Source organism: Protopterus annectens, chromosome 6.part0 (assembly GCF_019279795.1).
Source record: "Protopterus annectens isolate FY-2018-M chromosome 6.part0, PAN1.0, whole genome shotgun sequence".
NCBI lineage: Eukaryota > Metazoa > Chordata > Ceratodontiformes > Protopteridae > Protopterus > Protopterus annectens.
The window spans coordinates 1,929,837,204-1,929,850,612 of NC_056737.1; the positions used below are offsets into that span (position 1 = coordinate 1,929,837,204).

The window sequence follows — 13,409 nt, forward strand, 5'->3', positions numbered from 1 at the left end:
TGGTTTGCTTTGAAATAGCCTTCCCCACTTCCGCAAATGCCACGAGCAGTTGATCAGATTTCCTTTGAGGTTTAGTTCTGTCCAAGTAGAATCTAAGTTGTCTGTGCACATCTAAGGAGTGCAAAATCCGTTCCCCTTTGTTCTGTGGATTAGGAAAGAAGGCTGGCAAATGTATGGACTGATTAAGGACCACACTGGATACCACCTTGAGCATGAAGGAAGGAATGGTCCTGAAGGACACCTTGTCCACATGAAAGATGATGAAAGGTTCCACTGCCATGAGGGCCTGTAATTCAGATACCCTTCTTGCTGAAGTGATTGCTAAAAGGAAAGCTGTTTTCCAAGAAAGGAAATTTAAGTCCGCAGTGGCAGCTGGCTCGAAAGGAGAAAGGGTGAGCTTTTCCAATACAAAGTTGAGGTCCCAGGCTGGAGTTGGAGCTTTCCTGGGTGGTTGTAGATTTTTGGCCTCTCTGAGGAACTACTTAACCAGTGGATGAGAGAAGAGGGGTGGGCTCTGTGTTATAATGAGCTGAAATGGCTGAAGCGTGAATTTTGATGTAGGAGAAAGACAGGCCCTTATGAAGCATCTCAGTTAAGTATTGTAAAATCTGAGGTAAATAGGGCAGTGTTGTGCTCATCCCTTGAGATTGGTTCCAGGCACAGACTCTCTTCCATTTTTCAGCGCAAGACTTTCTGTTACTAGGCCTCCTTGCCTCCAAAATGATATCCATCACTAGTTTACTGACATATGGTAAAGGAGAAATTATGCAATTAGCCAGGCTGCTAGATTCAGTGTTTGAAGTTGAGGATGCAGAACTTGGTTCTTCTGCTGAGAATATAGAGTAGGAGTCTGAGGCAGGTGCCATGGGGCCTACAGTGACACATTGCGCAAGAAGGGGTACCAGTTTTGGCGTGGCCAGTCTGGTGCAATCAAAATCGTACTTGGCTTGCCTTGTTTGATCTTTAGTAGTACTCTGGAGCGCAGAGGCAGAGGAGGAAAGGCATAACCCGATAGGTTTTTCCAGCTGAAGGACAGAGCATCCACTTTCCAAGCTTGTTTGTTCATAGGTTAGGTTATAGGTTAGTACTAGGCTAACTGCCCTTATGGGCCATTTTAAGCCTTGCCAATTACCCCATGTAAGAATCAAACCCTGCACCTTGTGTCTGCAAGGTAAATACCCTAACCATTATGCCATCCTTGTGGGGGGTCCTTGTGCAGAATTCGTCCAACTGATAGTTTTGGGGGAGGCAAACATGTCTATATCTGGGCTCCCCCATTTGCTTGTCAACATGCTGAAAATCCTTGGTTCCAGTTTCCACTTGTGTGGGTCCATGAGGTTTCTGCTTAGTTAGTCTGCCAGTGTATTTGGTTTTCCTGGTAGGAACTGAGCTTGTAAATGTACTTGATAGCTCAGGGCTGTGTTCCACAATGCCAGGACTAGTCTGCAGAGGGGGGTAAGAATGTGTACCCCCCTGTTTATGTACTACATAACTGTGGTGTTGTCTATCTTTATCATTAATTGTCCCAGAAGAATGTGGTCCTTGAAGGCTGTCTAGAGTACTCTGTACAGCTAACATTTCTTTTTGATTGATATGCAGGTGCATTTGACTTGGGTTCCATTTGCTCTGAATGCACTTCCCTGCCAGGTTGGCCCCCCATGCATAGTCTGATGCGTCTGTTAAAGTTTGGGCGGCAGGGGGTAGTGTAAATGGTAGACCCCTGTTTTGGTGGCAGGCCTCTGCCCACCAAAGGAACTCTAGGCGTAGGCAAGGTATGACAGGAATCATTGCTTCTAGATCCTGTGAATATTGACACCATAGGCTTTTGAGATAACATTGCAGTTTCCTCATATGCAGTCTTGCATATGGAATTTGAAGAATGTAGGAGACCATGAACCCCAAGGCTTGCATTATTTGCCTTGCAGATAACTGGGATTTTGTAGCCACTTGTTTGAAGTAGGTTGTCATATGAATCTGTTTCTCTGGCGTGAGGAAAGCCATCTGGGAAGTTGTATGCAAGCTTGCTCCCAGGAATATAATTTGTGGACAGGGTATCAGTTGTGATTTCTTTTCGTTTATGGTGTACCCCAGACAAGTTGGTACCCTTTGAACAAAGGCCAAATGATTCAAAAGTATGTCCTGGCTTTCTGCCTGAATTAGACAATCGTCCAGACATTGGTATATTTGAATATTTCTTTGCCTGCAGAATACAATGACTGGAGCAAGGCACTTTGTGAATACCCTGGGCACAGTAGATAAGCCAAAGGGCAGTGCAGAGAACTGAAAGTGCATGTAGCCTGCTTTGAAGCGTAGGTATTTTCTGCAAGACTCCCTGATAGGGATGTGCAGGTATGCTTCTTTTAAGTCTAGTGTTGCCAACCATGCATCTTTGCCTAGCATAGGAAGCAGCTGCTGAAGAGTCAGCATCTTGAATTTTGGAATCACCAGAAAGGTATTTAGAGTAGAAAGGTCCAGGATATGACGCCATGTACTGCCTTTTCTGGGTACCAGGAAAAGTCTCAAACAGAACCCTTGTCCCTTTTCCTCTTCTGGTACCAACTGAATAGACCCCATGCTTAAGAGAGAGAGAGTACTTGATTTTGGGCCTCTGCCCACTGATTTGGGGGTAGATCTGGCAACCTGCTTGGTGTTGTTAAGGTGTGGAAGTGAAATCTGCATCCTTGGGACACTATATTTAAAACCCATTTGTCCTGGGTAACGAGTTCCCAGTTTCTGGCCTACAGATCAATCTTTCCGCCTAAAGAAGCATTCAGTTGGGAAGTGCTTGGAAGTTTTAGAAACAAGTTATTGAGACTGTTTTCCATAGGGGGAGTCTTACTACTCCCCGATTTGGATGCAGAAACCCCCCACTACTTAGTCTTGTGTCTCCCCTGGGACTGAAACCTGGGGTTTCTGCTAGGTCTGTGTTTGGCTTGAGAAGACCTTGAAGAAGCTGGAAAAAACAAATTCTTAGACAGCCAGTGCCTAATAAATCTAGGAGGTTGAACTTGTAAGAAATCTTCAACAGTTTGCATAGATTTAGTTTCATCTTTTAAGAACTTCCTCAGGGCAACGCTAATGCAAAGTTATGTTAAGTACATAACTTCTAAATCTGATGATGTCCTTTTCATTCTTCATCACAAATGGGTCAGAGTCCCCCTGCTATGTAACTCTTGGGAGGCCCTCATGGGAGGCCCTCATGGAAGGACACACTGGAGCAGTTCCCAACAAAAAGAAGCTCTGCTTCTGGAGACAATGTCTAACTTGTAATGTGTAACAAAGGTATGAGTCTTTGACCATGTGGCTGCAGCACAGATGCGAAGTTCTTGAGGAAAGGCAGATGTAGCAGCCATACATCTAGTGGAGTGAGCTCTAGGAGGACAAGGCAACTCTAAACCTTTTGGAGAATAAATCAGCAAAATACAATCAGTGCTCCATTTGGCTAGAGTAATTTTGGAAACTGCCTGACCCAAGTGGTTGGGGGGGGGGGGCAAACAGCTGATCAGACCTCCTGTACTGTTTTGTTCTGTGAATATAAAAATGTAACTGCACATGAAGAAGGTGCAGCATGTATTCACCTTTATTGGAAAAGTTTGGAAAGACGACCAGTAACTGTACAGACTGGTTAATAAGTTCATAGGTTGGTACTAGGCTATCGGCCCTAGGGCTTATACAAGCCTAGCCATAATTCCCTGGCTATTTTTCCCCACAATATTTACTTCCTTAGACAATTGTCTAGCAGGGTGACTGATGTGATCCCCGGGGTGAATTTCCTAACTCCCATCCAATCGTCAAGGTTCCTGTCGAAGAGGGCCAAAGAGGCACTCTGCTTGACATGTATGGGCAGTCTATTCCAGAGTCTGGGGAGTCTCTGGGTCAGGAACTTATCCCTCCCAGCATGTTTTGTTCATTGTGATGACAAGGTTTAGATCCCTGGAGCGTGTGGCTCTGAGGGATTGGGATTTCTTTAAGTGTAGCATGTCCAACAGCTCTGGGTTTGACATGGCCTTGTATGCTAAGCAGAAATCACCTCTGAGTAGACGATATGCCACAGAATATAGCTGGAGTTTTTTTTTTTTTTTTTTTTTAGACTGTCAGCATAGAGCATCTGCTTTACGCCTGTGATTCTTAGAGTGAGTTATTTCTGCGGCCTTTCCAGTTGTTGCAGATGTCTTGAGAGGTACATGCCAAACATGGCGTATTCTATAATGGGTCTAATGAGGGGATGAGTACAGTGGGACAATGACCACCTTTTTTCTGGATGAAAAGCAGTTAGTGATGAGGTGTGCCACATAGGATTTCCTGACTGTTGTGGTGAAGTGGTTATCGAAGGTAAGACCACTGTCCACCTGCGTCCCCAAGTCTCTTATCACACTTTCGGTGTTTAGTGTACTGCCACCTATGTGGTAATTCATGGGTACATGCTTTTTCTCAAAGGAGATAACTATACATTTCTTGGCATTGAGCTTGAGCCCATGGCTCTGGCACCAAGCATCTGTTTCTGTAAGGCCATTTTGTAGAATATCCACATCATTTGGGGATTCAATAATGGCTCCCAGTTTGCAGTCATCTGCAAACTTTGTCAGCCATAGTCCCTTAGTGTTGGCCTGCACTTCAGAGAAGTATATGCCAAACAAGAGTAGTCCCATGACTGCACCCTGAGATACTCCACTTGTCTGGAGCTGGATTTAGAGTTGGCTACTTTTGCAGTGTGGGTTCTGTGAATAAGCCAGTTGGCAACCCATCGAGTGACGTAGGGGATTAATGCCCAGCTTAGTAAGTTTATCTATGATTCCAGAGTGGGGGATGGTGTTGAAGGCCTTGGCAAGGTCCAGATAGGCTGTATGGGCCGCCTTACTCTCATCCACAGCTCTGGAGACTGATTCGAAGAAATCAATCAGGTTCAGGAGACAAGATCGGCCCTTCACAAACCCAAACTGGGTGGGGACCAGTGTTTGAAGGTTGCCAATGTCTGTTTATAAGTTCCATGATAATACGTTCCATGACCTTGCAGATCAGGCTCATCAGACTGATGGGGCGGTAGCTCCCAGGAGCCAAGGTGGATCCCCCCTTGTGGAGTTGGATAACTGTAGCTGTGCACCATGCAGTGGGCACGAAAAGCCTGACATGAGGCTATGATTAAACATGACAATTAGGTGAGGTGCCAGTTCATTTTGTAGTTCATGTAGTACACAGCCCAGGATGTCATCTGGTCCCATGGATGCTGTATTCTTAGCTTTGGAGAGAGGGTTTTTACCTGTGTGGCCTTTATTACCGGAATTTGGCAATCTTTCAGTATTGAGATGGGCCCTTTAGGGGGTGAGAGGGGGTGAAGTTGGCACTGAATCGATCTGCCAAGATATTGGCAATATCCTTGGGATCAGTATACTTAATGCCATTCTGTTGTAGCTCAGAGCAGATCTGAGCATTGTCATTTAGATTCTTGACATAGCTATAGAATGCCTTGTGGTTGTCTTTGGAATCTTTGGCAATTTTATTTTCGTAACTAGCTTTGGAGGATTTTATGGGGGATCTCAGCTTCTTGTTGAGGCTGGTAAGGGAGTTTTTAGCATCCTGGGATGTTCCTCTTTTCTGCAACAGTTTCTTCCTTTTGTTGTAAAGTTTGTTTATGGCAGGTGACCACCAGATTGGCTTCCTTTTTTTGAAGGAGTGTGTCTTGGTTCTATTTGGGATGGCACGATTCATGCACGAGTGGATGTGCCCGTACAGTGCCTTAGTGTAGGATTCAGCAGTCGAACTTTCAGCTCCCATCTGCATGGGTGTCTAAGTTTGTCACTTCTGACTTGAGTAGCATGAAGTTGGCTTTGGAGAAATTTTTTACGGAGGTTTCCTTACAGGGGGTGGGGGAGGGATGTGGATGTCAAGGGTGATTATCTTATGGTCAGACCTGACCAACGAGGGGGTGACCATAGGTGTGGAGTATTGATTTCCCATGTTGGTAATGACCAGGTCTAGGATATTGGAGCCCCTGATGGGACTATGGATTAGTTAATCCAGGGCATTGGAATTTATGAATCCCAAGAACTGTTGGGCAAAGGTGTTGGTACACGAGTGGTTTTCCCCATTAATGGCAGGGTAGTTGAAATCACCCAGTATTAGGGTGTTTGGTTGTATCTTAATATTTTCCAGTATGTTTAGAAACGTGTAGTGAGAATCTTGGGGCATGGTGGGGGATCTCTAGCAAGCTACAATTTGGATTGCAGTCTTACCTAGTGTTAGTTGCACCTGGAGAATTTCAGACGCGTTGTGTTGGGCAACTGGCTTGGTGGTGTGAATATCCTTGGTGAATATGGACATTCCTCCACCTTTACTGTTTCGGTCCAGGTTTGGTGGCTGAAAAGTGTGGTAAGAGTTGTAGCCTGGTATTGCAGGGGTGCTCTCTGAAGCCTTAAACCAGGTCTCATTTACTGCACAGATATTAATGTTCTGGAGTATTAGGAGTGCCTCAAGAGAGTGCATTTTGAGGTTTAGACTTCCTGTCCTTAGCCACTTTAGGCAGAAAGGGAGGGTTTGTTCTAAGAGACACCCTTTCCTTGTGGAAAATAATGTAAGGAGGTCTAGCTGATAAGGCCTGCAGCTCAGAAGTTATTTTTACTGAAGTGATGGCTACTAAAAATATTGCTTTCCAGGAAAGAAACTTCATATTGCATTTGCCCGCCGGTTCAAAGTGTCTGAGTTAACCCCTGAAGGAGCACCATCAAATTCCAAGGAGGGGAGGGATCCTTTAATGGGAGGTTCTAAGAAGGAAGATCTCCCTTTGTGAAAGCTTTTACATAATCTGGAAGACGTCAGAGATAATGATTCATTTCTCGGGTGGAAATTGGATATGGCTGCCAACTGAAGTTTAATAGCAGAAAAAAGTTCAGTTGTGTACACTTACCATAAATGTAGATGTTAGAGTGTATTCAGTGTTGCAGTCATCGCCTGTGGGTTATCCCTGCTGTGGTAGCCCTTGACCAGCCCGAACACCACAGTCCATGCTTTTCTGCATCAGCTGCTGTCGCTTCTTGACTGACGTCAGGTCGTTAGTGCTATAAAGCAAGGCAGCTGATGCCATTACATCAGTCTTTCTTGCTGTGGAGCCCGTAGCAGAAGCAGTTCGCAAGTGTGCCGGTCAGTCGCTACCTGAGCTCGAATTACAGCTGAAAATGTCTAAAGCCAAGTACACCGTTGGGGATCCTTTTTTCTTGCACTAACCGATGTCCGAAAAAGTTAATTGTCTCGTCTGTGGGGAGCAGATCCCACACCGAGACTTCCATTTATACTGTGTCACTTGTTTAGGCCCAGACCACAACATCCCCCATTGCCAGTTCTGTGCCCTCTTCAACGCAAGAACCATTCATTGTAGACAGGTATTTTCATCCTCAGTCTTCGCATTCCGAAATGGCATCAGCCAGCCAACAATCTGTAGACATCCTGAAAAAAAGTAGAGATAAAGATAGAGACAGACCACACAAGGCTAAGCCTTCCGATGATGCTACCGCTAAGCAGGTAGTCAGTTCTCCGGAATTGAGTGGGGCACTTTTGCAGCCCCTGACAGCTGCGCAGGCCTCTACCGAGACCCTTTTGGAGTCTGGTATGCCTCAGAAATGTTTGTGTTCCAAGCCTTTGGTTGTTTCTGCCTTGGTGAGTCCAAAACCACAACACAGGCACCGGTTTCCGAGGAGGCCTTTCACACTACAGATTCCAGACAAAAAGCAATGTCTTCTCATCCGACTACCGTTTCAGACCGATGGATACTCTTGGGCCTACAAGCCATGCTACTCCTAGAAAATCTGCCTCTAGCCACTGACTCTGGTATTCGGGTCGGCCAGGGGCTACCACAGCAGGGATAACCCACAGGTGATGACTCCAACAGTGAAACATGAAGAACATCTAGGTTAAAAGAGGAGTGGAATGTTTTGATCGACAACAAATAGCCACAGCAGAGTTACCCCATCTACAGCTGAGGCAAACTGCTAGCCTGCTGTGGTGGTGAAGACTGTTTGCTTAAATTTGCTCTTTTTGTGGCTGGAAGAAGGTCAAGCTAAAAATGGTGCCTCTTTTCCAGGGAAAGAAAAGCGACAATTGTCGGTAAAAACTACTTGCCCACAAAACACAGTAAAAAGCACTTTAAAACACTATGCCAGCCCCACAAAAGTAATAGGATCAATTTCCGTTACTTTACAACACTTTTAAACTGACAGAGAAAAATATGAGTTCTCTTTTGAAAAATACGTTACAGTCTTGAGACAGTGTTTTAAAACACATTCCTTACTTTAAAATAATTTTCCTGAAGAGGAAAGTAAGAAGACATCAATAAGAAAATTTAAGTTTTTTTTTTCCTTCCAAAGGGAACTCATCTGTCCAACAAAGATAAAAGCAAGCCAACCATTGATCCTCAAAAGCCTCAGAAGAGTGCCTTTGGCGGCAGTAAAGCTGTGAAGGGCTTCAAACCCAAACTTGTCTTAGTCAAGGCAGCTTGAGTTGTCTGACAGTTTGGGTGTGTAGAAGGTGCCCCGAAGATATGGAACCTGACCGACTGTTAAATCCTTATCAGGATAAAACACAGTCAAGGCTACACTACTGCAGCAGTGATCAAAATGGCGACCATCTTACTGACATAGCAAGGATCAAAATCCAAGCTATTAGGGCGGAAATAAAGAAGTGGTGGACCCAAAGGACATGGGCGTTTTCGCAGATGGTTCCACCTTGTGTGATTCTCTACAAAAAAAGACCATGCAAAATGGTTAGACAGGAATTGGGAACTATGGACAGCATTTACCTTTTACACACAGTTCAAGAGGGCATTTTTGGGTAAGTGCAGTTAGATCAGTTAGTCATGCTCACAGATATCCCAAAATGCAGAATTTTCCTGAAAGAAATCCAAATATCATTACGGTAAATCCAATGAATGACCCATCAAGAAGGTTCCTCATCATTAGATCATCTTAAGTGACTCTACAGAATCAGCAGCTAGCAAATTCCCACAGAAACAAGAAAAACAGAGCAGTTCTACCACAACAGTCAGTTGCAGAATTCTGAACTAGCTGCTGTTGGACAGTCATGTAAGGAAGCTCTAGCTAAAGGGTTCTGCAATAACCTAAATTAAATACCAAGGCACTGATTACAGATTAGACATGTTCAGTCAGTAAGTACCACCTGATTTTGATAATGTCATAGGTTAGGTTCCCGTTTTCATGGGGTTACTGTACATCAACGTGAGCATTATAATAAAAATTTTAGGAAAGACCAGTACTGACATTTTACAACTCTAAATTGTTACCAGGAAGACAGCCAAGAGGAAAACCTAATATTTTTGTCCCTTGCAGCATAAACATGTTAATGTTTTTATTCTCCTTCTGGTACTCTCCTTACCAATTTAGTAACATTATTAGGTACATTTCAAGCAAACTTTGGCAGAGATAAAGAGATTAAAAAGACATGGGTGTTGAGATTAATCAAACGCTCACTGCTCATCTCCATTGCTTTCTCATGTCAGGGAAAAGATCAGGGATTGAAACAAGGCATAAGCTTGTTTCCTGCCAAGGGCATGGACAGCAGTGTAAGTAGTACAGAAAAATATTTACATTTTCAAAACTGGCATCACAGCATATCCCTACACCCAGCAGTATATGCAGGCAGATGCGTTAAGAATATCATGGATCCTGTAATGACAATGCAGCCATAGCAGTGTTCTGCAGACCACTGCCCATATTAGAACCTCCAGCCCAAAGGCAACTCGACACGCACGAAGGGTACAGTACGAGCTGTGAGTGAGTGTGAAGATGGTGGAAGATAAATGTCAACAGTAAGGAGCACTTCAAACTGCAAAGTATGTTGGGAATACAAAAAGACCATGCAAAAAGTTCAGCAAAGAATTAGGAACTATAGACAGCATTTACCCTTTAGACTCAGTTCAGTGGCTCGTTTAAGGTCATCATCTTCTTTTTGTTCCCGGGCTTCCTAGTGGGAGTAGAAAAAAGAAAAATTAAGCAAGGGTAGGCACAGGTTTGTTAACAGTACACGGTTCATACTCGCACAGTAATGGGAATAACATCTCAAAAGTACGGCCCAAAAACATGTTACCAAGATCTGCCCTTCCATAAGCTTTTTGTAAAAAGACAGTAGCTAGGAAGCACTTGGAACAGGAACCTGCTGTACAGAAGAGCAATGGTTGCCAAACTACTAACTTAAGATCACTTTAAGGATTTTTTCTTGAGAGTGTCTCTTGCAGCATAACTTCAAATGAATTACATAGGATTAGGTCAGGTTCCCAGAAGAATTCCTAACCTGTAAAACATGGCTGGGAACTCAGCTTCTCAAGTACCACACTGTCAGCAGCAATTTGCTTACAAAGTGCCCTCTACAGTTGTGCCATTCATTTATCCTCCAATACCCACTTTATCCCACTCAGGACAGGGTGGATTGTGGAAATGTAAACATATCATTGCAAACAAGTGTAAAGTAGAGATGCTAACCTTGTGTAGGATTGCCAGCCCATAAGGACAGTACTGTTGTGTACACTTACCATAGGTTCACAGGTGTTTTACTAGGCTAATGACCACAAGGGCCTTTTTAAACCTAGCCATGCATCCCAACTCTCCGACAAATTCTGATACCCTTGATAAGTGAAAGCATGGGCCTGGGAGATGAACCATTTACAGGTTACCTGTTTGCATCGGAGACATATGTGCCAAACCAGGGATGAATTTCCGGTTTCCCATCCAATTGTCCAAGTTGTACTTGAATTGGATTAGGGAGGAACTCTGCTTCACATGGAAGGGGAGCCTGTTCCATAGACGGGGTAGTCTCTGTGATACATACTCATCTCTCCAGCAGGTCCTATTTATATCACAGGAAAGGTTTAATGTAGATGTTAAGAATGTATTCACTGTTGCAGTTCTGACTTATGGGATTTTCCGCCATGGAAGCCCTTGGCCGGCCCAACTACCAGAGACTAATTTTTCCACTCCTCCTGAAGCCATCGGACACCCTGCTGTCACTACACTTTGGTATAAAGGGAGTTGGTCAGAACTATGACCTCAGCACTTTCTTGCCCCAACATGTTGGAGCCCCCTAGTGTGTCCCTGGAGGCCAGGAATCTGGGACCCTGTATTCCAGAACAAGTGTGAAGGAAGAAGTGGGCCACTCTGAGTGAGAAGGTTAATGCCCTAGCCTATCCCATAGGTTAGAGGAGAAGGGAGGGAACGAATACTGCAACAGTGAATACACTCGAACATCAACACTTAAGCTATATACACACAACTGTACTATATTCTTTATGTTTCGCTGTTGCAGTTCTGACCTGTGGAATGATTCCCAAAGCTGAAAAGAAGGGTGGATGGAAAGATTAAAGAAAGGTAAGGATGCACTGCAAAATGGCAGTGAGAAATCCTGTTCTGGACTTGGAAAAGGTAGGAAGATGTAAATGTTTGTTGAGGTTATGCACTGAGGACCAAGTAGCTGCTTCTAAAATGTCCTTGGTGGCCACCCCTTTAAGAAAGCTAGCACAGATAGTAATCATAGTGGAATGCACCCACACACAATCAAGAGGCTTCTTACAATGATGACTGTAGGAAAAAGAGATTCAGTGAGGGATCCAATGGGAAACTGCTCATTTTGAAACTGATCTCTCCCACAGAGTTACTGGCAAAGGCCACAAAAAGTTTAATTCTTGGTTCTAAGTAGTAATGCAGTTGTCTATGCACGTCTAAAGACTGGAAGATCCTTTCTCCTGTGTTCTGAGGGCAAGGAAAAAATGCAGGCAAGTGTATTGTCTGGTGTAAAGAAGTCTGTCACCACTTTTGGCATAAAGTAAGGGTTGGTCCTGAGAGACGCACTGTCTGGGTGGGAAAAAAAATGAAAGGTTCCACACACACACACACACACACACACACACACACACACACACACACACACACACACACACACACACACACACACACACACACACACAGGTATGAAAGCTCTAAGACCCTTCTGGCTGAGGTAATGGCTAATAGGAAGGCTGTCTTCCAGGTCAGGAATTTTATAACAGTAGAAGCCACTGGTTCAAAGGGAGAAAGGGTGAGCTTCTCCAGAATGAAATGTGTGCCAGGGAGGAATAGGTGGTTTCCTGGGAGGACTAATGTGGACAACTCCACTCAGCAACTGTTTCATGAGGGGATGTGAAAAGAAAGGAGACCGAGAAGGCAGACAGACAGAAATAGCGGACACATGGATTTTTAGAGTAGGAGAAACGTTTTTCAAAAAGACTGGATAAGTATGACAGGTACTGTGCCATGAGGTGCAGCCCTAGGGAGTTTACTGTTTCTGCAAAGATCCATGGCTAGGTGACAAAGGGGGCAAGAATGGCCCCCCACTTGTTTACGTACCACATAACTGTGGTATTGTCAATCTTCACCAGGACTCCCAAGTTTTCATTTCTTTTGGAAGAAAATAAGGCCTTTTTGGATTGCTGTAAGTTTTTTTAGGTTGATGTGTTTTTGAACTTGGGAGTCCCATTTGCCTTGAGTCTAGTGAAGTGGTCTCCCGGGCTATTTCTGATACAACTGCTATCAGAGTTTGGGCCTGAGGGATGAACCTGAAGGGGAGGCCTGGATTGAGGGAGCATGCTTGGGTCCACCAGGCAAACTCTTTCCTGAGGCAAGGAAACTGTTTTACTCTGAAGGTGAGAGACTGAATGTTGGCACCAAACTGAGATATCACTGCTGTTATGTCATATGCAAGAGGCCATGTATCCCAGGGCCCCGAGATACTCTCTGGCTGTGAGGTATGTCCTCTCCAAGATCATTTTCAAGTAAAGGTTTAGGAAGGTAACCTTGCCTGGAGGAAGGAAAGCCTTCTGAAGCCAGTAAGGCTACTACAAACACATTCCTGCTTGTGAGGCTTTAGATTTTTTGGTATTGATGGTGAACCTTACTGACGTTAGGTTAGTAAGTGTTGGGTGTAAAAAGCAGGTCTGCTTTGAGTTTTTCTAGGCTTGTTGCCTGAATGAGGCAATCATCTAAGTAAGAGTAAATCTGAATGCCCTTTGTCTTGCAGTAGGCTATCAATGGGTCTAGGCAGTTTGTGAAGACCTTGGGTCCAGCAGATAAGCCAAAGGGCACAGAATTGATAGTGCCTCACATCTGCTCTGAAGCGCAAGAACCTTCTGCGATTTCTCTAAAGGGATATGGAGATATGCAACTGAGGTAAGGTTATCCTCAGAGTCAGAATCCCCAAGGGAAGAAAGGATACACCCTCAAGAGTGGACTCATGATCAAAATCATCCTCAGACTCAAGGGCTAGAAAATTTCTGTGGTGTGGTATCCATCTTTCTTTTACCAGGGGATGTTTTAGGGGGAGGGAGGTTTCTGGATCTAAGAAATGGAATCCTCAGCCAACCTCACTAAGTCTTGTTGGTA

The 13,409-nt window shown here is 44.4% G+C and overlaps 1 protein-coding gene across 1 annotated transcript in view; it reads right to left on the reverse strand.

Moving 5' to 3' along the window:
• The window catches only part of USP37 (ubiquitin specific peptidase 37), a gene marked incomplete in the record, with an annotated part of 1,580,672 nt that overhangs the window by 186,193 nt on the left and 1,381,070 nt on the right, over positions 1-13,409 (reverse strand). The window contains 1 exon segment of the mRNA XM_044075237.1: positions 9,906-9,966. Within this exon segment, the coding sequence (XP_043931172.1) occupies positions 9,906-9,966 (61 nt within the window).